Genomic DNA, 27,224 nt, shown 5'->3' with positions numbered 1-27,224 from the left:
GGTTACCAAATAGACGACGGAGAAGGCCGTGTCCTGAAGATGCATCCCAAATAGTGGGTAGAGACTTCCAAATAGTGGGTTTCTAATGTAAGTGTAGACTAGAGGTAGAGACTCTTAACTGAACTGATTGAAGTAAACCCATATGTCTATGCTTGTGTACATAATATATAACTAATGAATCAAACGACCTTCGGATGGACATCCGATCCCACCAGACCACATCTCAACGAAGAAAAGGAAATAGGGCGGACAAGCCTTCCTAAGTCCTTCAATCATTATTTATATGCATCTATACAAGCACAGACATACATCTAACTACGCTTGAGTGTGTATTAAGTAGGAGTGATCTTTGTGAAGTAGGAGTGTCTAACAAGTGAAGTAGGAGTGATCGCAAGTGAAGTAAGAGTGTCGAACAAGTATAAGCGTATCACGAAGTAGAGACGACAATAAGTGAAGTATGAGGGTATCGAGTATAAGTGAAGTAGAGTCGATATCAAGTATAAGCGAAGTAGAATCGTATCACTAAGTAAGAGTGTGAATAAGTATAAGCGTCCATCAGGTATAAGTGACTTCAAGTATAAGTGAAAGCGTTACAGAGTAGGAGTATAAAATAAGTATAAGCGAAGCAGTAGTATTTAACAAGTAAAAGTATACGTCGAAAAAAGGGAAACTTTGATGAAAAACCTTTATATCCGGAGAAAATCACAATTTGTAGTCTTTTGTAAAATATGTTTGAAAACCTTAGAAAATCTTTCATAAACCAGTTTAGAATGAATTTAGATAAAACAGTATAAGTAAGAGTTTTGAAACAATTGAAAACCATTATAGTGTCCTACTCGGTAAAACAGTGTACAGTGGTAAAATCTTGTGCATGCGGGTTATCAATCACATGTGATTGATATGATAACTGGCATGTTTAACTTGTATTCCCCCCCTATAAAACATGTTAAAACATTTAAAAGGTTCATTCAGGGGTATGAACTCACCTGGTGTAAGTAGGTCCGACGAAGGTGTCGTTTGGGCGTTCGGTGTCACGCAAGGACTTGAACACACACAATAACCTATTTAACATATGATACATATGTTCACATACAATTAGTATATTTAATACTAATTAAACAAATATACGCGCTCAAAGGAGCGGAAAACACTTTGGATAAGCGTTTGGGTGTCCCGGGTAGCGTCTTAAGGTGTGTATGGCTAAGGAATGGAGTTTACTCTCCAAGATTAAGTCCTTAATATGATTTTTACGGCCCAGGGACTACTCACCATGAGTTTATGGCCGTAAACTCATGGTGATGGGTTCTAGGGTGTTTTAAGGCTTCTACTTGCTCATGGAATTATTCTAAGTACTTTTCCAAAAAGGCATGAGTGGGTTTAAGGCTCCTAAGGGCTTCATTATGGAGTTTACGGCCTAGGGACAACTCCTAAGGTAGTTTACGGCCGTAAACTCTCATTCTTTGAGTTTTGTGAAGATTCAAGCCCCTAATGCCTTACTAGTAATTTATAATGAAGTATGATGCCATTTTGGGGGATTAAATCAATGTTTTGGGCATGTTTAAGGGTGTTTACGGACTTGAAACATGTTTGGGCCGTAAACTCCTTTTACTCCTTCATTTTATTGAGTTTAATTGATCTAACCCAAAAGGACAAGCCCCTAATTTATGTCTTAAGCCTTGGTATGAATTTAGGGCGCCTTTCCACATGTTTTTATGAGTTTACGGCCCTGGAGCTATTTCTTGGGAAGCTTTGGCCGTAAACTCCTAAATGGAGGGTGTTTGACATGTTTAAGGTCCCCAAACTATTTTTAGATGATTCTAGGATTTATTCCAAGGCTATTGGTGGAGTTCTATGGCTTTTAAACATGTAAAAATGAGTTTACTCCCCATGTTTGAGGGGTTTACGGCCCAAGCACCTTCCTTGGCCGTAAACTCTTATTTGCTCCTCAAAACTTATGATTAGGGTGTTCTAAGTCCGGATTTGCAAGCCATAAGGTTGTATCTAAGTCCCAATGTTGGTTTGGAAGGGTTAAATTGCTTAAAAACCCACTTATTAAGTGTTTACGGCCCAAGCATGTTCCTTGGCCGTAAACACATGTTCCAAGTCCAATTCTATTCTATAAACACAAATCATAATGTTTAGAATAGTCTAGGGTAAGCGGACTTACAATTTGGAAGCGTTTGGTTGCAGATTTGGGGCGAAAACGGGTCTAGAGAGAGAGTATAGAGAGAGAGGGTGGAAAAGCTCCAATTGGGGTTTTCTCCCCTTTATATATGGGTGGGAGTTGGAGCTCAGTGGAATTCTACCCAATATTGCCGTTAAACGGGGCTTTTGGTTGCACCCGATTTAGTGGTCGTAACAATAAAACTTAACATTTTCCAAATAAATGGAAATGGGTGTTATGTGTTTTTATTTCTTTTTATCACGACTTAACGGCATATTAAATGTAAACAAATGGAATGTTTATTAAATTTGACGACCTCTAATTAACGGAACTTTATAAACTGGAATATTCCGTTAACGGTAACGGGGTAATGTAACGGAACAACTTGGGTTGTCACAGATGGAACTCTTTACGAGGACCTGAATATACTTGGGAATGTGAATATCAGATGAAATAAAAATACCCCCAACTATTTAATAAAACCCCATCCACAAGATAAATTTCGGGACGAAATTATTCTAACGGGGGGAGAATGTAACAAACTAACACCCGTCAAAATTAGGTCAATAACAATCACATGTGATTATGCCAATCATGTAATGTGATTTTGTTAAACTAGTAATGTGATAAACTTACTATGTAATTAATGTTAAATTATGAACTTTCATACATAATTTATGATACAACTCAAAGTATACGTCTATACGATTCCAAAGTTATAGAGAACGTCTAAATCTAATTTCGCGTGAAAAAGTTATGATAAACCGAACACTATAAATATCTATAAGAAGAGGAATTTAAAATAGACTTAGAATTAGCTATTGGAGTCTAAAAGAGAGTTGTAGTACTCGTAAATACCTACGTGTGGATATAAAGAACGTCAAAAACGTAGTTTGTATGCAAAAGTTATGGCCTTCCGAAGATGTCGCTGTTAGAAAACCCTAATTTGATTGAACTCACGTGGTGAGAATAAAAACTCACGACGTGAGTAGTCAAACCGCCATATTTTGGATCTAGAAGGTGTGACGAGGCTACGAGGGGATAAGATCCAAACTCACGACGTGAACAAGGCATTTTTCACGTCGTGAGGGCTCATTTTGTCACCTTCGGAAGCTAGAAGACGGATGGCAAGTCTACGAAGAGATAAGATCCAAACTCACGATGTGAACAATGAGTTTTTCACGTCGTGAGGGCCAAAAATCTTACTATAAATAGCAAGATCCCTCTTGCATCCCGAGCGAGGAAGTCGTGTATGAATAAGATACGGGTTGACGACCCCACTCGTGGTTGATTACAACCCAAGACAAGCGAGTGACGATTCGTTCCTTTTATTTTTATTACGGCATCGATGAAGCGTGCGGTGTTGTTTCTCATAGTAAATCATGAGTGTATTGTTTTGTCAGAGGTTTTGTTGTCAAGCAGCGGTTACAGACTCATGGTAGCAACTTGTTAGAAACATTATACTTCGTCGCTATACAAGTATTAATGTTAAGTATAAGTTTCCCCTACTTATACCCTAGGTACTACTTGTATACTAAGTAGATAATTATACCTAGCACACATACTCGTATAGAATTGAAATAGATTTATACGTAGTGGTTTTACTCGTATAGATCTGAAATAAGATTTATACGTAGCAACTTTAGTTTGTATGGAATTACAAACACTTATATTCATAGTATATGAGACTTATAGGTATATACTTATTTGGTAAGTAAACTTTTATACCTAGGATATATATAGTAAACGTTGGAGAGTCAAAATGATAATTTCAAAACTATACTTTTGAAACTCGGAATATGTATTGTTTTTATATGGAGTCAAAACCTGTGGACTCACCAACTTTATGTTGACGTATTTTAAATGCATGTATTTTCAGGAAGTTGATAATTATGATACGTGAAATGACGTTACACTGCCCGGTGTTTCTGCCGACGGCCGGGGTGTGACAGAGGGATTTAGCAATTTTTCATACTCGCGAAGAAAGTCTGGGATCACGACAAGTGCTCCGAAAGATGAAGGACAGGACCGAGAAGAAATATTTGGATGACTAGTGTATCGTTTTTATGTTTTTAATGTAGGACTTTTTTTTTGCATTCAATGTTTTTTCTGTAATGTTATTTTTAGTTTTTAAATGTTATGGGTAATTTAGGATTCATTAATTATATTGCATGTCTTATTTTTTATAAATAATATAACGTGAATAAAAACACAAATTGGAAAAATAAACAATCAATAAATTGAAAATAAACAAATTAAAAAACAAAAGAAAAAAAAATTGAAAAAAAGAAAGAAAGAAAAACATGGAAAATGGTGAGTGTTATAACATATTATCATTTTCCTTCACTTGATGTTATAAGATTATGAATGACATGACATGTGAGATGGTATGTTTTGGATGTGGTAACATGTATCCAAGTTGTTGCTCTTCCAAATGACTTTATAAGTCTTCGAGATGACTTTATATGAGAGGAAAAAAGTATGTAGATGGTTGCAATAGAGAAGACTTCCAAAAAGAGCAAAGAACCAAACTTCTGATGCAAAACCCACCCCCTGCTCCTTTCTTTTTCTGTCGTAGGCTCCACCAAATCGAGAAGAGAGATGCCCTTAGTTTCTTATGCATAGAAGACAACGAGCACTAAACACCTCTCAAGTTGTTCCCATCTTATAGTCGTACGTTAAAAAAACATTAATCCTTCCTATCAACTTATTTGGATATATCATAAGAATTAGTTATATTTTTCTTGTTCACTTATCAATAAGGACATTCTAACCTTACCTAACAATTCCAATGATGCACATCAAATGCCAAACAAGAGTAGTATAACACAAATTCTTGATCTTATCATTTTCTTGTCTCAACCCCGACAAAAATGTTGTCTTAGTTAGATTCTTGTAGCCACAAGCCATTAAAAATCCATAGAACTCGATGATAAGTTCTATGGTTGTAAATGTACCATTGAATCCGACATTCTTTTGACAAAAATATTCTTCCATTGATATGAAATCTCAAAGATTTTCTTTTTAAACCATACACCCTAGATGGGTATCCTTCAAATGTTTCATACACACTAGCAAATCATCACAAAGTCACAAACTTTTCACCAACATGATAAAAACTAAAACAAGTAGTAATTCATTGTGTCTTTCTTTACGTTCACCCAACCCACAAAAGTTGCAAAAATAACAACATTCTCACTATATACTCCGCAGCTTAGTTTTACATATAACTCGAAAACAAAAAGCAACTCAAAATTCACACATAAATGGTTCACTTTTATAAACCTTCTATCACTATCCAAGCAATCTAGTTATAGCTCGGGAGGACATATCCAACTTTTTCATAGTATGCAAAATTCACATTTCATCTAATACACGGATCCCGCATTTCCTACTACCCATCAATTCCTGTAAAAATAAAACAAAAGCAACGAATCGGTAAAAGGGTATACACATTACCTCACAAACCAGTCCTACAACCAACATGAAAAAGGTAAATCACACAGATCAAGAAAAAGATGCATACCCAAACCCACCAAACAAACCAATCCCATCTCCCTCCAACCCCCATGTCAGGTCTCTCGAGCCGCCACCACCACCACCATAAAAGTCTGAAAAAGGTGGATCATAACCACCCCCACTAGTGTTCCTTCCAAACCCTCCACCATTACCACCATGTTGAGGGGAAACCAAAGACCTTATAGGATCAACTCCTCCATTAGCCCACAAGTTACCAGGATTTGAACTAAAGAAAGAAATGTTGTTCCCATTTCCACCATCATAACTTACAGGACTCCTAAACCTACTTGAATCCCCATAATAAGGGCTCAATCCCCTTCCATAGGGTAAAGTATTCGGTTCAAAATTCAACTCCATTCCAATTCCATATCCAGAATTCAAACCGAATCTACTATCCATCCCAACATTGTAACCTCCAATTGGTCCATTAAGAACACTATTAGTCCTGTTCAAACCATAAGGATACGGGCTAAGTATAGCTCGAGTGGGAGTGGGACCCGGTGAGAGTTCTTTTGGAACAGCGCGTTTGACTTCAACCGTTTTTCCGTTTAGTTGGTGAAATGTTTTTGATAAGACATTGTTGACTGCATCTTGTGTGTCATATGTGATGAAACCAAATCCTCTAGGTCTTTTTGTATTATGATCATACATAACCACAGCATCTGTAACTTTTCCAAATTGCTCAAAATACATCTTGAAGTCGTTTTCAGTTACTGTCGATGCTAAACCTCCTACAAATATCTTTCTTGTTTGTCCAGGTGAACTCTTAATGCTACTAATGTTATTGTTTCTACTCATTGTGAGTTTGTCATCTCTAGGAACTGCCTTCTTTGCTTCAACCTGAAATATATGATTATATGAAAATGATTATTGTGCATTGTTTGGAATGAGAAACATGAACTCCATGATTGAAAGACGAAAGAATTTACCATTCTGCCATCGATGTTGTGTTTCTCTTTGGTGACTCTGTCTGCAACAGAAGGATCGGCAAAGACTACAAAGCCGAATCCACGAGCACGACCAGTGGCTCGATCTTTCATAATCGTTGATTCCAAAACGTCGCCGTATCTACTGAAATAGTGATGTAGACGTTCTTCATTTGTATCCCATGATATCCCACCGATGAATAGCTTGCCAAGATCGGATTGCATTTTCTGTAAACCGAAATCAAAGCATCAAACACTAATTCTGTAAACGATTTCACAATTCGCGATAAAAACGATGAATAAGAAACCCATCAGAATTCAATTCGGCTACATATACCAAGTTCATAACTGAAATGACAGATCAGATTATCACAAAATGAAAAGCGATCACCTTTGCTTTCAATTAACAATCAGACGAGCAAGCCTGGGTATTATCGCATCGGATCACCAATCCAACAATCGAGAATTCGAGACGTTCTGCGAAGGGGAACAGTTATTAGAGAAATCAATTAATCAAGAGTCAAACTATCGACCAGTTTATGAAATTAAGGAATACCCTAATCTTCAACAAAGCCCGACTGGATTCTAGAAACACCGAGATCAAAACTCAAGATCTGAGAGGAGGCTCAGTAAGAAGAACCTTGGCTGTGTTCATCCTCTTCATCAATACAACTGTGTTTCATGGTTGTTCAAAACTCGATTTCGAAGGCTGGATGTTTCTACCAGTTAAGGAAAGAAACAGGAAAATCTTGATGCGGGTTTCTTTCGTCGTTCAATCTAATGTTTAGAAATGGAAAATGTCGAAAAAGATAAAAACGAAAACAAAAAATAAAAAATGGTGTGTAATAAATAAGAGAAAGAAAAGGAAAAAGAGAAGAACTTTTGGGTAGTTCGATCTGATAAATAGTTGGGTTGCTTGTTCTCCAATTCGAGGCTTATATACTTACCGGGAAAAGCGTTTGTGGTAACCATGTATGTATTGTAACATATGGACCCAACAATGGCGATGTCTTGCTTTTGTAGATGATCGGTTGCAAATCAACGGTTGTGATTACTCTTTATGTTATTTATTCAATGCCAACGCACACCATATCCTATTTTTCTTTTTTGACACTTCCATGTTTTTCTTTTCAAACTGTATGACGGTGTCCCACTTTTTAAACAGGAATAATGAGTTCTTTTGAATTCTATTGGTGATAATTTCTTATAAAAGATCTAAGGTCAGATTTGATTATATATTTATATGAATAAAGTATTATATAAAATTTCTTTTTAATCATCTAGACTTAATAAAATCTGATATGCTCTCTTTTTAAACAAAAAATCCTAGTTTTTCTAGTTTCTTCGAACGTAATATCTTTCGTACATGTATAATCGAGTCTATATCGACTCACGTCAATTTATTGCAATACTTGGTTAGTGATGCTCCCGTGAGTTTAAGCGGGTTTAGTCAAAGTTACATTTTACATTTCACTCTTTATTTGATTTATATATTAATATAATTTAGTCAAAACTCACAAGTTTAATGGTATTTAATTATTAAGTTGGATTAAGTAAAAAACTTTGAAAGTGTCCATTGATTTAACTAAGCTTGAACAAGATTTACCTTGTAATTATATTTCCAATTGAAATTTTTAAAAATAATTATTTGGAATTAAATGGGATACCTAATCTTTTACCATATTAATAAGGTTATAACAATGTACTTTATATTTTTTAGTTTTTATAGCAAAGTATTTTTATTATTATCTCATTTTTTACCGTTATGATTAATCAATATTAACCATTAACCATAATCATTAACCGAAAAAACTATTAACAAAAATCAATATTAACCAATGCCCAGTGGCTATCAAAATTAGAGCCGGCAAAAATCGACCCAATCCATCAAGTCAATCCGAACTCAACCCAAAAATAACAGGTTGGGTTGGGATTTTCAACTCATTTAAGTTAAATGGGTCAACATGTCACCCATTTAATTAAATAGGTAGGGTTGAGTAAAAATTATCAACATGTTTTCAACCCGTCAACCCTTTTAATATATATATATATATATATATATATATATATATATATATATATATATATATATATATTAACATTAAATTATTAATTTAAAAATTATAATGTTGTATTATTATTTATTTTTTTAAAAACATGCAACTTTGATTCTCATCATTTTTCTTAGCCCAGACAATATTAAACACTCTCTAAGATCACTTTGAAATTTAATATTTTTAATGTTATTTGAACAATATATTTGTATTTATGAATTGAGATTATACTTTTGTCATACTTTGAAATTTTATTTACGTTTGGAACTAATTGAAGTCGTATAATCTTTACTTAAGTAATTTATTTATGTGATTTTAAATGGATTAACCCAAGTTTAACCCATTTATTTACTAGGTTTGGTTGAGAACTACATAAACGGGTCAACCTAGTGACAACCCATTTATCTAAAAGGTTGGTTTCGCTTGGAAATATCAACCCATTTAAATAAATAGGTTGGGTTGGGTTGAAATTTTCACCCCAGATAAAAATGGGTTGAACCCAAACCAACCCAAGTCGACCCATTGCCAACTCTAACCAAAATGCATTAACCACTTATAATGGATATGGTTCGGTTTTAGTTAAAAAACGAACCACCGCCTCATACAACCCCTAGTAAGGACAAGGGATCGCACCTCTTGAAGGGTCCTAGGCATAATGCCCTTAGCGGGGTCTAAAGAGCCCCTGGGGATTTTGGAAACCATCAATCATGCCATTAATTCTGGGATTACTTGACTAATTCATAAGGTGACAACCCTAATCGAAACCCTAATTGTCATGTATAAATACGACTCTTCTCCATGAGTTGGATATACCCTTTTGTAACAACCAATATTTCTATACATCTAATCTATGTGATTTGTCAAAAGTTGTATCTTACAATGTTGAATTCTACTATAATTAAAAGCTTTACATCCCAGCATAAATGGTTTACAATAAAAATCTTACATACAAAATAAACAACAAGGAATGGTAAACTTTTAGGAAATAAGATGCATCTAATATTCTCTTATGGAGGAAGAACGTGTTTGAGCTCCATCATCCCTCCTCAAATGGTGATTTTGATATCAAGAGCTCCTAGGGTTGATTCAAGTGGAGATTCGAGATTGGAGCATTCAAGCAAAAAGGAAAGGAATCAAAGGCTTAAAATGTATAATTTCTTTACCATTCAACCTAGAAAACGATTTTGTGAAGTGGGTAAAACTGCAATGTCGAATTTGATGAGAAATATTGATTAGGGTTTGGTTTTCTAACCTCCCTTGATTGGTTTCCATGGTACTAATCTCAATCCAACCAGTGGATTGATGGATTTGATGATTTGGGTAAAAATATAACATCCGATTTTCAAGTATTATTCATATTGGCCCTTTGTGTCAAAATCATTGCATTTTAGCCTGTACATTGGGCGTACGTAAGGTACGTGCAACGTACATGATCAAGACTTGGAAACACATGACTCATCCTAGTACGTTGGGCGTACATGTGGTACGCAAGGCATACTAACTCATACCCTAAACCCTAAATTTAGGGGTTTGCTCCCTATTTAATCAACATTATACGTCCCTTGGACCTTCTAGAGACAACCTCCACTCCTTCCCAACCCTAATCTTGAGTCTCATCCTTGTGTGTGAAGATTTTGAAGCTTTTAGTGATTTTGTTTCCCTCTTGTTGAAGAAGAAGGCTATTGAAGAAGGTGGTGTTGTTTGCAAACTTGTGGATCTAAAAACTACCTCACCTTGTGCATCTTCTTATGGTATAAAGTTTATACCTTGGTGTGTTTTCTTTAAGATCTCTTTAAGAGGTTATTTAAGAACTTTTTATCCCAAGCTTGGATCTTTGTGAGTATGGTGTGCTCCAGAGCATATTAGTTGTCCTTTCATGTGTTTTGGGTCATCTAGAATCATAAAAATGCTTGCTTGAAGGTACATTTATTTCCATGCAAGAGTGTGGTGGTTTTGAGTATGGTTTAAGTTAGGGTTTTGAAGTTTTAGCTTAGTTCAGTGTTAGGCGTGTCAAACCCAACAAATAAAGGGCTACGATATACTCCAAAAGAATCTCACTATATTGCACTAAAAGATAGTACAAGGCAAGCAGGGTCGATCCACAGAGACACGGGATAATTAGTCTATACATCTTTGCACAAGGTACTATGGTCACCAACAGTAATGAGGGGGATTTATAATGAAATAATTAAAACAAACAATTAAAAACACCAGTAACCAACAAAAAGGGTGAATTAAATTCAGAAATGGTAAGGACTCCAACCACATGTATGACAACTTAACAATGTGATTCCAAGATAACATGATATTTGCTCAATTCTATCTAAGTTGGTACTTGAAAGTGTTAACAAGCTCTAAAACTTCCCATTCACCACATTAATTAACCAAAACAAGCTCTTTGATTAACCCTAACCTTACTAACCTAATCTAAACACGCTCTTAGAATTAGATTGAAAGATTCCATTAAACTTTATGTGAATGTTCCCAACAACACCCAATACTCCTCACAAGCTCGGGAGCGTAAGAGTGTGTGAATAAGATTTACACTAAATTCATTCAATGGAAATCAGTTTAGTGCTTGTTACTTGTTCAATTTCACAAAACAATTATGGATTTTGTAAAATAGATAACTTGAATGACCTAACCCTAATTCAAATGGCCAATAAGAATCACAATTAGAATCAAACATTCGATTAAATCAAAATCAAATTCACTAGATAGAAATTAAAAGCAAACATCAAGTCATATGATTGAAATCACAACTAAGAAGTCAAGACATGAAGTTGGAGAAACTAGAGTTCTAGCCACACATGGCTAGAACAAGATCACAAGAATAAAAGATGGAAATAATGTACAATTACAACTTACAAATAAGAGAAATAATGTTTCCAAATGATAAATGATCAAATCCTTGCAAAAACCTTCAAAATCACCTCTCTAAATGTGCTCTGATATGTTGTGTGTGTGTGTGTGTAAAAATGGCCCTTAACCTGTAATATGAAAGATAGGAAAAACTGCCAAAAGTTGGTTTCTGGGTCGAACACGGCCCGTGTTCAGCATGGTCAACAGCTCACATTCTAGTCAACACGGCTCGTGTTGGACATAGAGTAAATCTGACACGGCCCGTGTTCCCCTCTGACTCCGAATCCAAACTTGAGTTTTCCAACTTTTTCGTTCTTCGCCCGATCATCCCGAAATCTTCACCAATGCTTCCCGACACTTCCTAAAGCAAGCTCCAACCTCCGGTTTACCTGAAAAAGACATGAAAATGTGCAAATAAGGTTGTTCTAGAGACTAACATGAAATATGATGAAATGCAAGACAAATGAAGGACAATTATGCTAAATAGATGCATGAAATAGGACTAAAAGGTGTGCAAAAAGGTGCACAAATTGCACCTAACAAATCTCCCCAAGCTTAGACCTTTCTTGTCCCCAAGAAAGAACAAGAATCAAACAAAACAGGACGATTTCTAGATGGTAAAAAGAAACAGAGAGCAAAAAGGGACAAAAGGATCCTAAAGGCTTGGAATGAATGCATGCAATGAAAACCATGAGATAGAAACATATGTACAAAGGATACTTAAGGATAAAAATGAGCCAAAGAAAAAAAAATAAGAACACAAGTATTTTTTTTATAAATATGGACATATACGATCAGACCTTACATCAGTGGGGCTCCAATCATTAATACCTCAGCGACCATCTTGCTACCTTCCACATATCACAGACTCCCAAAGTGAGGAAGACCCTAAACGGTGTAACCCAATAATCCAACCATAGTTTTATTTAAACTTCATATCTTACTAAGATTTATGGGCGAAAATAACATAGTCTGGATCTCATGTCCTTAAGACTAGATGGCCAAGAATCAGAATTGACGCATCCTTAAGAACCCGTCACGGCGAATCAGCTTTCACTGAAACAGCGAGCCTACCCAAAGGGGCCCAGCTCCTATGCTTTCACTTTTTTGAGAGCCACAAGTATCATATCACACAGTTCTTCATTCGCCAGATTTGACTTGAATTGGCTTTTGATTTTGATTGAACTTGGATTTGTATCTTCATTTTGAGCTTTGAATTCTTCAATCAACTTTTGACTTTTTGAAAGTTTCTTCGTTTTGGCACTTGAATTTATGATTGGGGTACTGGATGTGACAGTTGTACCCTTTCTTCTTTCTTGACTGTGTGGATCTGATACTTAAGCTCTCTGTTACCACGAGGATAACGCATGTCAACAAATAGGTCCGCGTTTTGTGGGTCCAGAGTTGCCGATAAAGATTCTTTTTAAACATTCAGAAGCAAATCATCCTAAAGTTGTTATTACCGCCCAAAAAAACGTTTCAGTATTTAATTTTTTTTATTATCTAAGGTTGGGGTCTCGAATTACGGTGTTTGGGTCCCCTAGTTATGATAGCTGATTCTACACTTCCGGCAACTATCCGGTCACTTCAGTATTTTTTTCTCATTTGAGCTCTTGATTTCCCACTTCATGGAGCTATTGTATGTAAAGAGTGTCATCATCTTGTATAAAGTTTTTTTTTAACAATGTATGCATGAATATGGATGTGAACATGAAAATGCACCTAATGTACAAATCTACCCCTCCCCAAGCTTAAATATAAGCATCGTCCTCGATGCTTGGAGAGGGCGGAACAACCTATTGCGGAGGAGGAGACGGGTGGTGTCCGGTTGGGTAAGAGTCCAAACAATCACAAGTGCACACAAATTGAATTTTTAATCAAAATATGGATGATTAAAGATATGGAAAGAATTTACCGAATCGTTCTTGGAGTCTTGCAGTTGGTGGTGAGAACCTCCTCTTCAACCTCCCCAAGCTTGCCTACATGAAGTGTCAAGCCCAAAAGCACAAAACAAATTGTGAAAATTTCGGACCTAAGGGTTCTTGGAAGAGAGAAATTGTTTTGGGGGTGAGTTATGGGTGTATGGGGTGATAAAAGCCGATTTTTATACTTAAAACAAATTTGTTCTGCAGCACGAACACGACCCGTGTTCTTTTAGTGTAAAATCACACAGCACGTGTTGGGGGTTTAAAATTTTGAAAATGGCTGAACACGGCCCGTGTTGGGCATAAGGGAAAAATGACACGGGCTGTGTACCCCTCTGACTGCGAAAATGTTTGCCTCGCTTGAACACGACCCGTGTTCAATATAAGGCAAAAATGAACACGGGCCATGTACGGCTCTGTTTGCCACTTCCCACTTTTTGAACCCAAAAAAAGAAAATCCCTTCTCATTCAAACGAAATGGTTTTGCATCCCGAGGTCCGCTTGTTGATTTAAAAACATGCTTAAATGCATTTGGAACATTAAAAACCAAAAACTCAAAGAAATGGAAATGTTTTTAAAGAAAAAGACAAAAATACCCCCGGGTTGCCTCCCGGTTAGCCGCCCTTGTCTTAAGTCGTTGGCTCGACTTGGCCCCGAAATATGTTTCGATCTAATTATGTGGGACTCTCCAAATTAGTAAACTTTTCGCCATCTCCATCAATTGAACACTTATCTTGTACTTGACTTTCTTTTTGCGTGGGAACCATGTTGGACTAAGACCCTTAATGACACCAATCGTCCAGTCTGATGGGTTTTGGTCCTAAGAACATCCTATGTGATCATACAAACCCTAATGCTTGGATCTAGGTTTCTCTATTGTACATGCAAGTTATCCAAGACTATAAACCCTAATTCTTGCATACAAGTAATCATATTAACATAATAATGGGTTTAAGATATTACCTTGATTGTTATGTAGCAATAACAATCCCAAATCCTTCTTCTATTGACTTTAGAAAGCTTAGAGTCACAAATGTCACTCCTCTAATGGTTCACAAACACCAAGAGTAAGAGGATGAAGAGGAGAGAGGATGCAGACTGCCCAAAATGTGTACTAACCCTAGAAGAGAAGTTCCCCACGTTTTTTGAGCCTTAAGGGCTCTATATATAGTGAGGCTATTAGGGTTATCTAACAAGGAAACCCTAATTTTGATGCTTAAGCCCTAAGCAACCCATGGATTCCTTTCCTTAAGGGCTTGGACGATTTCTTATGGGCTTCCCCATAGAATTCGTCCACTCCTTAATATAAGGCAATCCATGACCCATTTGCAATTATCTTATAATTACAATTTCAGTCCCTTAAGTTTAATTAATCTCTTTTAGTCACAAAACTAATTACCAATTAATTCTTGACTAATATCAATTAAACAATATGATTTCTCTTTTAATATATTATTCTCATAATATATTAATAAATCGTATTTAATCCTTTCTCTCCATAATTCATCCTATCAGGTTGCTTTGGTGAAGGCAACCCAAAAGGACCATGCACCATCGGGTCAAGTACATACCAATATAGTTATGGACTTAGACACTAATCCAACAGTCTCCCACTTGGATAAGTCTAATGACTATTATGCGTATGACTTTAGATCCTGATCTGCAATCGTAACTTTCCAAAGCCGCTGTCAACTCTGATCCTATCAGATACGCGTGTCCTTTAGATAAGGGATCATATATTCGTCCATTCTAGATATCGTATGAGACATGATTTCAAATCATTCTCTCTGTACTATTTCTCGACTTCCGATTTATGACGACTGACTAATTGAACAAATCAAATTAGCCCTAGCCCAGCCGAGCATTTACGTTTGTCATCACTAAATCATCGAGGGGCCCAAAGATATCGCTTTTATCCTACTTTGGATAAAAGGAATGGATAAACTTTGACTCAATGATCGCTTGTACTTACTCACCGAATCACACACAACAATATGTTTTATAACACCAAGTTACTAATGCGTTTACATATTATCAATGTGCAACCGATTCGCAAGATACAACTCACACATCTCGGTTTCAAGAATATAAGATGTTATCGTCTCACCAATCGCTCGTGATACAATCCATGGAGTGATCCAAGCGAGCGTGGGTTTAATCCAATGCTCAAATCATATTCATAAGCACTCATGAACGTTGCAGCAAACATTTGCTTATGTCTAATACTCTTTAGACAATCCACACACCAATTCACGACAGTCTTCATTCATACCTACTTCCAACATATGAACGACTGTGGCCCGTTCGAATAATTTGACCGTTCTCAACCAATTAAATTATTCAGGAAGTCAAAACATGCAAAGTGAAACACAAGAATAATACTAATCCCGTATGGCAACCTTTGATTATAAATAAAACACCTTTTATTTATCACCATATCGATTACTCATTATTTTTCGTTTCGGGTAATTAACTTCTTACTTGAATTATTACACTTGTCCCATGCTCTTAGCATGCACACAATGTTTACCTATGGTTCTTACTTTGTGAAACAGATCACATTGAACACGTTTCCAATCATACTCATTTCATAACTCCAAATCCTTTTCCATAAGTGAAAGAATATCAAATTCTTGCCACTTATAGAATATGCTAGATTCTAACATTTTATGCAATGATCCTTTCGTAATATCACTGCACCAAAGTCACAAAGACTATTGCCAATGAAATTACAAAGTCCTCTATCAGATATTGTTACAAGACAATTTCATAGATGTGATGTCTCTCACTCAAAGTACATTCCTTTGAACATCCTTTTGCATAAAAGTTTCTAATCTAGTCATAGATTTTCAATATTCAATTCCCAATATGGACACGTTTCCATATTTTCCATATGACAACTCATTCTTAATAGAATCTTATCTATTCATAATAATTTCGATATGGTCCATCCAATACTATACTTCCAACTACTCACAAGCGACCAATCCTCGGCGAACTTTGGATTGTCCTTTGATAGTTGTTTAATTATCTTAGTCAAAACCGATTCTTGTCCTTTTTCCCTCTAAATGCGCTAGACATTTGGAAAATTTTAGAATGGTCAAATATTATAGCATTTGCAATCGATCCTATACCCGAAGCGTATGGGACACAATGCATAATGTCTTACATAAAGATTTGTTACTTTATCAATCTTCCGCCAAAATATTTCATTTGCTATGTTCTCAAAATTCGAATTGTGAAGAGGAATGCCGTAATCATAATCGAAATTTTAAGAATACACTATATACCTTTGATTAAATTTATTAACATTCCACGACCTAAGCCTTTAGATTTGAAATGGAGCATAATATTCTCTCCCTTAATTATAGCAAAACAACTATTCCATCCTTACGACTTTGCAAAGAATGACTCTTGTTTTCTATAATTAATATTGCCAACTTGCAATACTTTCCATAATAATCATACAATCATAACTTTTATGCTCCCACTATCATGATGATTATTATAAACGTAACACTTATGCTCCCACTAGCTTTGACATGTCTTTAGAAACATCTTAACTTTCAGACAAACAATACTTATTGAATTTCTTAAGTTCATGTTTCTAATACTTAGTGCTTTGATAATCTTTTATCAAGGCTTTTTGAACTTATACACCTTTGCCTTAGATAGTTTATTTGTGCGTCTAAACAATTAAGACTAATTGCCAAACCTCACAACTCAAATTATGGAAAGGGATACCGTAACCATAATCGAATTCGAGAATGCAATTTTACAATCACTATCTTCTTAAAATCTTTCTTAGTGAAAGCATTTCCTCGCAATCATTTTCATGAAGGAGGAAATCTTATGAAACTTAGATTCAAATGGGGTATGTGTTCCTATCCATGTGAATTTGTCAAAACCAAAGTTTACGACAAATTCAAACTCATATGGACCGAACTTCCTTAATCTTGATTTCTTGCCTTATGGTAGTACAGCTGCCCACCATGTCTTCCAAGTAGTTAAGCAGCCCACCCTTTCCTATCAATGTACTTTTCATTGATCAAGGTCCTTGCCTTTTATGCATTCAAATGAGAACTCATGGAACTCACATGCATAATTAACTCAATTGGAGTGGAACAGAAATAATGTCAACACGATAGGTTGTAAACCTCAACTCGTGTGCTAGTGATGATCAATAAGGTCTATTTTTATTTGTTCTTGAAACCTTTCAAGACCATTAAGACTCCCACTGACTCCTTGACATATAAGATTCTCTTGTCAATAAACATTTCTTGACAACCAAATATTCGAGAGTTAGTGTAGTTTTTACCAAAACACTTCAAAAATAGGTTCTAGTTGGTCTTTGTCTTATCCAAGACATCACAACTTTCCTCATTTGATGAATGTTATAAACCTTCTTAATACTTATCACTCAATTTCACAATCTTCACTCTAAGACTTGATTTGGAACGAAGTATGATTGACTTCTTGATTTAACCATTTCTTCAATTCTTGATTCCTCTTCTTAGACATACAATTGTACTAAGACTCACTTAGAGGATCAATTGAGATATGGTTCTTAATCATTAAGACCTATCATAAAGCATAAAAGCTACTCTCCCTTATTCTTAGAATGGAGAAACTTTTATCTTTCTGCCTACTTGATTCTTCTTATTCGTTTTGCTATTGATTTAAACCTTTTTAATCAATTCCAAATCACACTTAATCTTATAAGTATAATCATATTTACTAAACTTTTAGTAAATCATGACGAATATCTTGTAACTCTTATTATGGACCTGATCAACACACAACTTTGTGTACTCGATCTCCTAGTCCTTCACTTGACACTTTTTCAATGAATTAGTCTAATTTACAAATATGAAATTTCTCATTCATCGTGCAACCAAGTTGCATGATTCCAAGTTTCTGTCCAATTGAAACTTGGGCGATGAGAAACTTTCCCTATTTGGTAAATTCTCGACTTTCCATAAACATCATAAACAAGAATCATATCCACTATTGTTAATCATTCAAAAACATCAATTTTTCATACACGCCATTGCAAGGATAAATAAATAAATAAAATCAAAATTTATTTTATTGCGGAAAAAAAAATTGTCCTTACAATGCAATTCATTGAAAAACTATGCTAATACATATTTCTTAGCAATCTAATTCTAACTCTAAGTAGTAGCTCAAGAATCTAATCTTCGAGAAATACGATCGAAATCCATTCCTTCACGGTTAGATTCTGCTCACTTCTTCCCTTAAGCTTCCTTTCTTTTCTTCGATCCTACAAAACATCAATTGTAATCTTATCACATTATGTATTAAGAATCTAGAATAGAAGCTTAAAAGAGTTAGTTAATGGATTTTACCTATATTAGAGCCATACGTTTCGACTCTCCCATCTCTTAGATCTCTTAGGTAAATGGGGCAGCTTCGTCTCCAGTGCCCTTTCTCTTGGCAATAAAAGCAAATTGACTATTTTGGAACATGACATGGAACTACTTCAGACATTGCCTTTCTCTTATGATCAAACTTTTCGATCATAGCATGTCTTTCGTTGCCATTGTCTATATCCATAGAGGTCCTGAAGGCAGATTCACCAATCAACTTTGCTTTTCTATTGCGCCAAACCATTGCTGATTCAGCAGCAATAAGCATATAGGTGAGATCTATAAGGGTCACGTCGCGGTTTATCATATAGTAATCTCTTACGAACTCACTATATGAGTTAGGAAGTGACCGAAGAACCCAATCAACAGCTATTTCCTCGCAGACAACGGATCCCAACATTCTTAACCTATCAATGTGTGACTTCATCCCTAGGACGTGTGCACACACCGACTTTCCTTCTTTATGTTTACTTGCCAAAAGGGCTTGAGTGATCTTGAACTTTTCAAGCCTTTGAACTTATGGGTTAGGGAGAACAATTGGAGGAGGTGGAGGAAGTGAAGCATGATTTGTTGCTCCTCGATTGAATCGTGGAATACCATCTTCATGTGGAATGCTTTTTCCACGGGATTTGGGAAGACCATAGTTGTCGAAATTTGACATATACAAAACGGGAGAAAACGAATTCAAGTTAGTTGATTGATTGAGTCCTTAGTAAATCACCCAAATGAGATACTAAGGCTAGGACCCAACACAATATTCTACAACTCGGGAGAGGGATGTCGTAACCCAAATTGCAGAACATTTGAAGGTAAGTGAATGACGATTCACTAATTTTCCACCATGAAAAACGAAAAAGAAATTTAGGTTTTAAATTTATGAAAACTCCTAGATCCTATGAGATTCATTGAACATTTCAATGGCATGTTTAAATCTCGATATGCCCCTCTTGTTTGTGACTGGGATGCCGAGGATCACAAAGCGGGTGTGAATAACCATGCAAACTACATGGTGCCCCCACATGTTACAGTCACCTATTCGATGTGCCCGTAAACCACACACGCTCCACCGAACTATGACAAACATTGAGTCACCCTTTTCTACCTTTGCTTAGAACCATTTAGTGTGCCGGTAAACCACACACGCTCCACTAACGTTTTCGCAAGGGCACAAAGTGTAATTTCATGGAATTGCATCAATTCACTTTTGCCTAAGTAAATAAGATTGGGAATTTGAAAAACTTTTAGTTACTTTAGTAATTCATTATACTTATAATGGAAGGTTTCGTCCTATCCTACCCGTTCGGCTAACGACCCTCCACTAGTCAAGAGTGCGGTGGGTAAGAGTGGATACCCATTCAATCGCCATTTTATAGGCAATTTCCTTAAACACCCCTTATAGACCAGCTTCGTGAATGAGGCCTACTAATGGTAAGACTGACTTTTACTCATACATATATATAATGTTAGACTTTTAATGTTATATATATAGTATAGGGTGTATTTTACACTTTTAAAATATTAGGTAGTCAAATTTAACAATTATACTTTTAATTCAATTAAATTTTAAACCAAAAAACTTTATGGATTTATTAAACCTCTTTTAATTATACACCTTAATTAATTAATAAAACCATAAGGGTGTGATTTGAACTTTTTCAAAACAATACTAGGGTTTTAGAATTTAACATTCATAATTAAACTTTTAATCAACTTTTAAATTCCAAAACTTGAGGGCAAGTTTTGAAACATTTCAAAACATTAGGGTCTAGAATTTAAATATACATCAAAATTAAACAATTAATCAAAATTTAAATTCCAAAACTTGATGGCAAGTTTTGAAACCTTTTTCAAAACATTAGGGTTTCAACTATTTAAATTTCAAAACAACAAAACTTTTGAGGTCAAATTTAAACTATAAAACCTAAAGGGGAAAATGTGAAAGTTTTCATAACACAAGGATCAAATAAAAAATAATCTAAATTAACATTTAATCACATAATTATCCATATTTGATTTATTTAATAATTTCTTGCAAAACAATTTATCAATTTAATCAAAATAATTAATCAATTATCACATAAAGAAACAAATATTTTATTAATTGATAAATATCTTCAATTAGATCAAGAATATAGTCATATATATCAAAAGGCGGATTTATAATGATCTAATATGATAAGGCAAGTATCCTCAAGCAAAAAACAGCAAGAAATCCCGGTTTTCCCTCTCACTGACCAGCCGACTCGTCGAGTCAGGTATGGACTCGTCGAGTTAGCATGAACTCGGCGAGTTCAGCCCCCAGAAACACAAAAATCGAATTTTTTTTCAATATACAAAGCATCAATACAATAGAAACCAATCTAGGCTCTGATACCACTGATGGGTTTTGGTCCTAAGAACATCATATGTGCTCATACAAACCCTAATGCTTGGATCTAGGTTTCTCTATCGTACATGCAAGTTATCCAAGACTATAAACCCTAATTCTAGCATACAAGTAATCATATTAACATAAGAATGGGTTTAAGATATTATCTTGATTGTTATGTAGCAATAACAATCCCAAATCCTTCTTCTATTGACTTTAGAAAGCTTAGAGTCACAAATGTCACTCCTCTAATGGTTCACAAACACCAAGAGCAAGAGGATGAAAAGGAGAGAGAATGGAGGCTGCCCAAAACGTGTACTAACCCTAGAAGAGAAGTTCCCGACGTTTTTTGAGCCTTAAGGGTTCTATATATAGTGAGGCTATTAGGGTTATCTAACAAGGAAACCCTAATTTGGATGCTTAAGCCCTAAGCAACCCATGGATTCCTTTCCTTAAGGGCTTGGACGATTTCTTATGGGCTTTCCCATAGAATTCGTCCACTCCTTAATATAAGGCAATCCATGACCCATTTGCAATTATCTTATAATTACAATTCCAGTCCCTTAAGTTTAATTAATCTCTTTTAGTCACAAAACTAATTACCAATTAATTCTTGACTAATATCAATTAAACAATATGATTTCTCTTTTAATATATTATTCTCATAATATATTAATAAATCATATTTAATCCTTTCTCTCCTTAATTCATCCTATTAAGTTGCTTTAGTGAAGGCAACCCAAAAGGACCATGCACCATCGGGTCAAGTACATACCAATATAGTTATGGACTTAGACACTAATCCAACACAGCCAACCCCTTTCATGTACTTGTCCAGTAAGGTAATCAACTCTTCTTTCTTTGATAGGGTGGTTGAGTTGACGGCCGATTGTGTCTCTTCCTTCTTGCGATATATATCCTTTGAGGATTCTGACAGATTTATCGTTTTCGGCTCTAGTGTTTGGTCTACCAGCGAAAGGATTTTCTCATTAGTAATTGGTGGCTCAGCCTCTCTTTCATCAACCTCCAACACATCCTCTACAACTTCCATGTCAGCCTTCTCAATCTCTACTTCTTCCTCGATAGCCTTTTCCACTTCTACTTCTTCCTCCTCTTCCCCATCTTCTAATTGCAATCTTGGGCCATCAACATTTTTCCCATCGTTCAAGGTGATGGAAGAAATGGTATGCCTTGGGTCCTCCTCCGTCTGTGATGGTAGTTTTCCCAGAGTTTCCAATATACTCATAGATTGAGTAAGTTGAGAAATTTGTTGCTCTAAGCTTTTAAGGCTAGCTTTGGTTGTTTCTTGGAAGATCTAGGTAGTAGTGGCAATGCTTTTGACAATGTCTTCCAAGGACATGCTCGACGTTTCAGGTTGTTGTGAAGGTGGAGAATATGGTTGTTGGAACTGTGGAGTTAGTTGGTATTGTTCATTTCCCCAAGCTTGGTATGGGTTTTGGCATTGGTTGTTTCCCCAAACTTGGTTGTTTTCCCAGCATTGATCATGTTGAGGTTGATCATAACTCCATTGGTTTGGCCAATAGTAGCTTCCCGTTTCTTGCACGTCTTCCCATTCTCTTTGGTCATTTCCAATCATCATCACTAACTAAGCTAGCTCAGAAAGATGGTCTTCTATGTAAGGAGTATTCATTTATGAGCGACACTTTTTGTTTTTTTTTTCTATTTTTTTTTGTTTTTTATAGAGATGTACCTGCTCACAAAAATCTAGGCATAAACAATTAGTAACACCGTGTCCCCGACAACGGCGCCAATTTTTTAGGCGTGTCAAACCCAAAAAATAAAGGGGTATGATATACTCCAAAAGAACCCTACTGTATTGCACTAAAAGGTAGTACAAGGCAAGCAGGGTCAATAAACAGAGACACGGGATAATTAGTCTATACCTCTTTGCACAAGGTACTATGGTCACCAACAGTAAAGAGGGGGGTTTAGAATGAAATAATTAAAAAAAAAATTAAAAACACCAGTAATCAACAAAAAGGGTGAATTAAATTCAAAAATGGTAAGGACTCCAACCTCATGTATGACAACTTAGCAATGTGATTCCAAGATAACATGATATTTGCTCAATTCTATCTAAGTTGGTACTTGAAAGTGTTAACAAGCTCTAACACTTCCCATTCACCACATTAATTAACCAAAACAAGCTCTTTGATTAACCCTAACCTTACTAACCTAATCTAAACACGCTCTTAGAATTAGATTGCATTAAAATTTATGTGAATGTTCCTAACAACACCCAATACTCCTCACAAACTTGGATTGTAAGAGTGTATGAATAAGATTTACACTAAATTCATTCAATGGAAATAGTTTAGTGCTTGTTACTTGTTCAATTTCACAAAACAATTACGGATTTTGTAAAAGAGATAACTTGAATGACCTAACCCTAAATCAAATGGCCAATTAGAATCACAATTAGAATCAAAAATTCGATTAAATCAAAATCAAATTCATATGATTGAAATCACAACTAGGAAGTCAAGACATGAAGTTGGAGAAACTAGGGTTCTAGCCACACATGGCTAGAACAAGATCACAAGAATAAAAGATGGAAATAATGTGCAATTACAACTTACAAATAAGAGAAATAATGTTTCCAAATGCTAAATGATCAAATCCTTGCAAAAACCTTCGAAATCCCCTCTCCAAATGTGCTATGATATGTTGTGTGTGTGTAAAAATGACCCTTAACCCATAATATGAAAGATAGGAAAAACTGCCAAAAGTTGGTTTCTGGGTCGAACACGGCCCGTGTTGGACATAGAGTAAATCTGACACGGCCCGTGTTCAGCATGGTCAACAACTCACATTTTGGTCAACACGGCCCGTGTTGGACTTAGAGTAAATCTGACACGGCCCGTGTTCCCCTCTGACTCCGAATCCAAACTTGATTTTTCCAACTTTTTCGTTCTTCGCCCGATCATCCTGAAATCTTCACCAATGCTTCCCGACACTTCGTAAAGCGTGCTCCAACCTCCGGTTTACCTGAAAAAGACATGAAAATGTGCAAATAAGGTTGTTCTAGAGACTAACATGAAATATGATGAAATGCAATACAAATGAAGGACAATTATGCTAAATATATGCATGAAATGGGACTAAAAGGTGTGCAAAAAGGTGCACAAATTGCACCTAACATTCAGCCATGCAAAGGCTTAAAGTTATGGACTTTACAGATTCAGACATTCTATTGAGGTTAGATATAAATTTAGATTGCATGTCTTAATGATTAATACATTGTGGATTAACTTTTGGGATCAGAAAGTGTACGCCTAGTGTAGCTAGGCGTGATCCTGACTCACCTTGTTCATCGAGTACACAGTGCGTACAGGGCATATGCCCAATGTACGTGCGAGAAAGGTTGACTTTTGCTAACTTTTGACCTTTGGTTAATGATCTAGAGTCTTGGACCATGGAAGGGACAAAATGGTCTTTTGTCATTAAGGAGTGTAGTTGTGGGATTTTGACTTGTGAGTTGGATTAACGACCCTAATTGACTAGGGTTACTTATTGTGTTTATTAGGCGGGGTCTAGTTATGACAGTTTGGATGTGAGATTTATCTGTCATTAGTATCAGGTGAGTGTCCTCACTTATTCTTACTGATGTGTAATTTTAATGCACTAGTTTTTTATTTATAATTCCTAGTTTATCGCATCTAAACCACACCTTAAAGACAATGAACCCGATCAAGTATAGTATAGTTTTGATAAGCAAGGGTGTCGAACTCAAGGGGAATGATAGTGAATTAATTTATAATGTTTGATTATAGGTTACACAAAACACATGAAAGAAATAAGAAAGGTTTTATTAAATCTCAACAAACAACTCAATAGCAAATCTCGATAAACTGACTGGAAGACAAATTTATTTAGATACTTTGGTTTAGAAAAATTACATCTTAAAATCATAAATAATTGCACATACAGATTTATTTATTCATGTTCACCGATTTCTAATATGATTAGATTCATGTCCACTATTACTAATCATTTAGCAAACAAGTCAATTCAAGCAGTGATGAGTTGATTAAACTAACAAGTTTCCTAGTGTTCGGTTCGAATCAATCAAGACTTGTAATAATAGTTAATCAAATTGGTTGGTTCAGTTAACTCATATGTGGTTGGTTATCACACATTAATTTATTTATTTTCTAATTAACCCTAGTTTATGTTCACAACACTAGGCTTACAATCTTGATGGTCATCAAAATCATAAGAGGCAAGCAATCAAGCAGATGTTCATACAACTCAATATACTTAGTAATTAACAGAAAATAATTGTCATTAACACATGAGGATCTTTTAACAAGCTTAAAGATATTAATTAAACACAAATAAAACAATCCAAATAGCAATTAATCCACAAATCAAGGGTTCATCTAATCATAAACACAAGGCAAAGGGTTTTAACACCCAAATCAGAAAGTAAAAGCATATAGAATCATGTTTAAACGTTAATCTTGGTTGGAACAACGAACCACATGATTACCGACATGAATCTACTCTCCAATCCTTCATATCTTCGCTCATGTTAGCTTAACAGCCTTCCAACCGCCTTCTAAACCCTTAAAACAGCTTCATGGGGGTTTATAATTGTAGGAATCAATCTAGGGTGTTAGATCTCTCATCAGGGCTAATTTTGACTCTATTTATAACTTTCGGTGTGAAATCGACGAGTTTGGACACCAACTCGTCCTGTTCTTCATTAAAATCCCGTATTCCCAAACTCAGCATCAAGAATCGTGAAATTCCATTCAACACAGTGAGTTTGAGTTGATCTCGGTGAGTTCGTTGGGAATCACCATTTTCTCAAAACACAAAAGTTGTCAAAAATTCTTTCTACTTTTCAGAAAATTTTGAATCACACCAATCGGAGTTATGAGTCATGAGATATTGCTAAAATACTAACGAGGGGTCAAGCTGTCCAACAACATCTTTTTTGCTTCTTTTTAGCTCATTTCTCCTCCTTTTGCATTCCTGCTCCCATTTTAACTGTGATTTAACATTTCAAAGCGTATTAAGTATATTTTAGTTCTAAATAGCATAAAAACATAGTGTAAAATAATAAGAAGACGTCATAAATATATGCATAAAATAGACGTTATCACTTACCTGTGTGGTAGAATAGTTGTATCTGTGACTACTAGCTAGGTCTAACTATTATTAATGTGTTATGTTGTTTACATGTGCCTGAGACTTCGGATAGTCTTGAGGGTTGCTGATAATCCACAAGGCATGCTGTTTGCGCACTGAGACTTCGTGTAGTCTCCTGGGTTGCTGATAACCCATAGTTGTTTAGGTGTAGTGATGTATGAGATATCTTGGGGAACTCACCAAGATTATTGCTTAAAATTGTTGATTATATGTGTTTAAGTTACTTCTAAGGATCATGGGAAAGCAAAGGTCTGATTGTACACACTCGCTGGGAGATTCTGTTAATGGGCTTTATGTTGCACTCTGATATTTATAGTGATGATTTGTACTTGATACTTGTGATTTTATGATGGTTGGGTCTTATGAACAATATTTTGGGTAAATTAAAAATGAAAATTTTGGTTTGAATTTTGAGGTGTTACAACTTGGTGTCAAAGCTCTGGTTTGAGAGATTTGGATGAACTCTACGGGAATTCCAAACTCAAACCGAGGATCTGAAGACTTTTATAAAACTTTTCAAAGAAAAAAAGAATTTTACATGAGAAAACCCAGTGAAGCAGTGTATACAACCAGCCAGATCTTGAGCGGTAGTTTCCTAAAATATCTCTAATTGTTTTATGAGTAATGTAGAGCTGATAATGTGTAAACCAATAGAACTGCATGCTAGTGATATGCTAAGGATCCTACAGGAACAGTGTGATAAGGATTTTCTTATTTGTGATGCCTTTAGCCTAGGAGGTTGCTTTTATAAGGTTGAACCTATCATTTATGTTTGCTTTGTGTATGTTGCATATTTGTACATAGTTAGGTTTTATAGCCTTAGAATGTCTGGTTTCAC

The 27,224-nt window shown here is 35.6% G+C and overlaps 1 protein-coding gene across 1 annotated transcript; it reads right to left on the bottom strand.

Moving 5' to 3' along the window:
• Window positions 1-5,284: 5,284 nt before the first annotated feature.
• On the bottom strand, window positions 5,285-7,590 carry LOC145054229 (heterogeneous nuclear ribonucleoprotein 1-like). The gene is made up of 5 exons (XM_079002374.1): window positions 7,166-7,590; window positions 7,001-7,086; window positions 6,613-6,837; window positions 5,691-6,523; window positions 5,285-5,572 (listed from the first exon to the last, which is right to left on the bottom strand). Exons 3-5 carry the CDS (start codon window positions 6,832-6,834, stop codon window positions 5,566-5,568), a joined length of 1,062 nt encoding a protein of 353 aa, XP_078858500.1. The 5' UTR covers window positions 6,835-6,837; window positions 7,001-7,086; window positions 7,166-7,590; the 3' UTR covers window positions 5,285-5,565.
• Window positions 7,591-27,224: the final 19,634 nt, after the last annotated feature.

The sequence above is a fragment of the Lactuca serriola genome, chromosome 5 (genome assembly GCF_051521515.1).
Source record: "Lactuca serriola cultivar US96UC23 chromosome 5, Lser_US96UC23_V15, whole genome shotgun sequence".
Taxonomy (NCBI): Eukaryota; Viridiplantae; Streptophyta; class Magnoliopsida; order Asterales; family Asteraceae; genus Lactuca; species Lactuca serriola.
The sequence above is the reverse complement of the archived record's forward strand: the minus strand, read 5'-3'. Positions and strand labels throughout refer to the sequence as shown.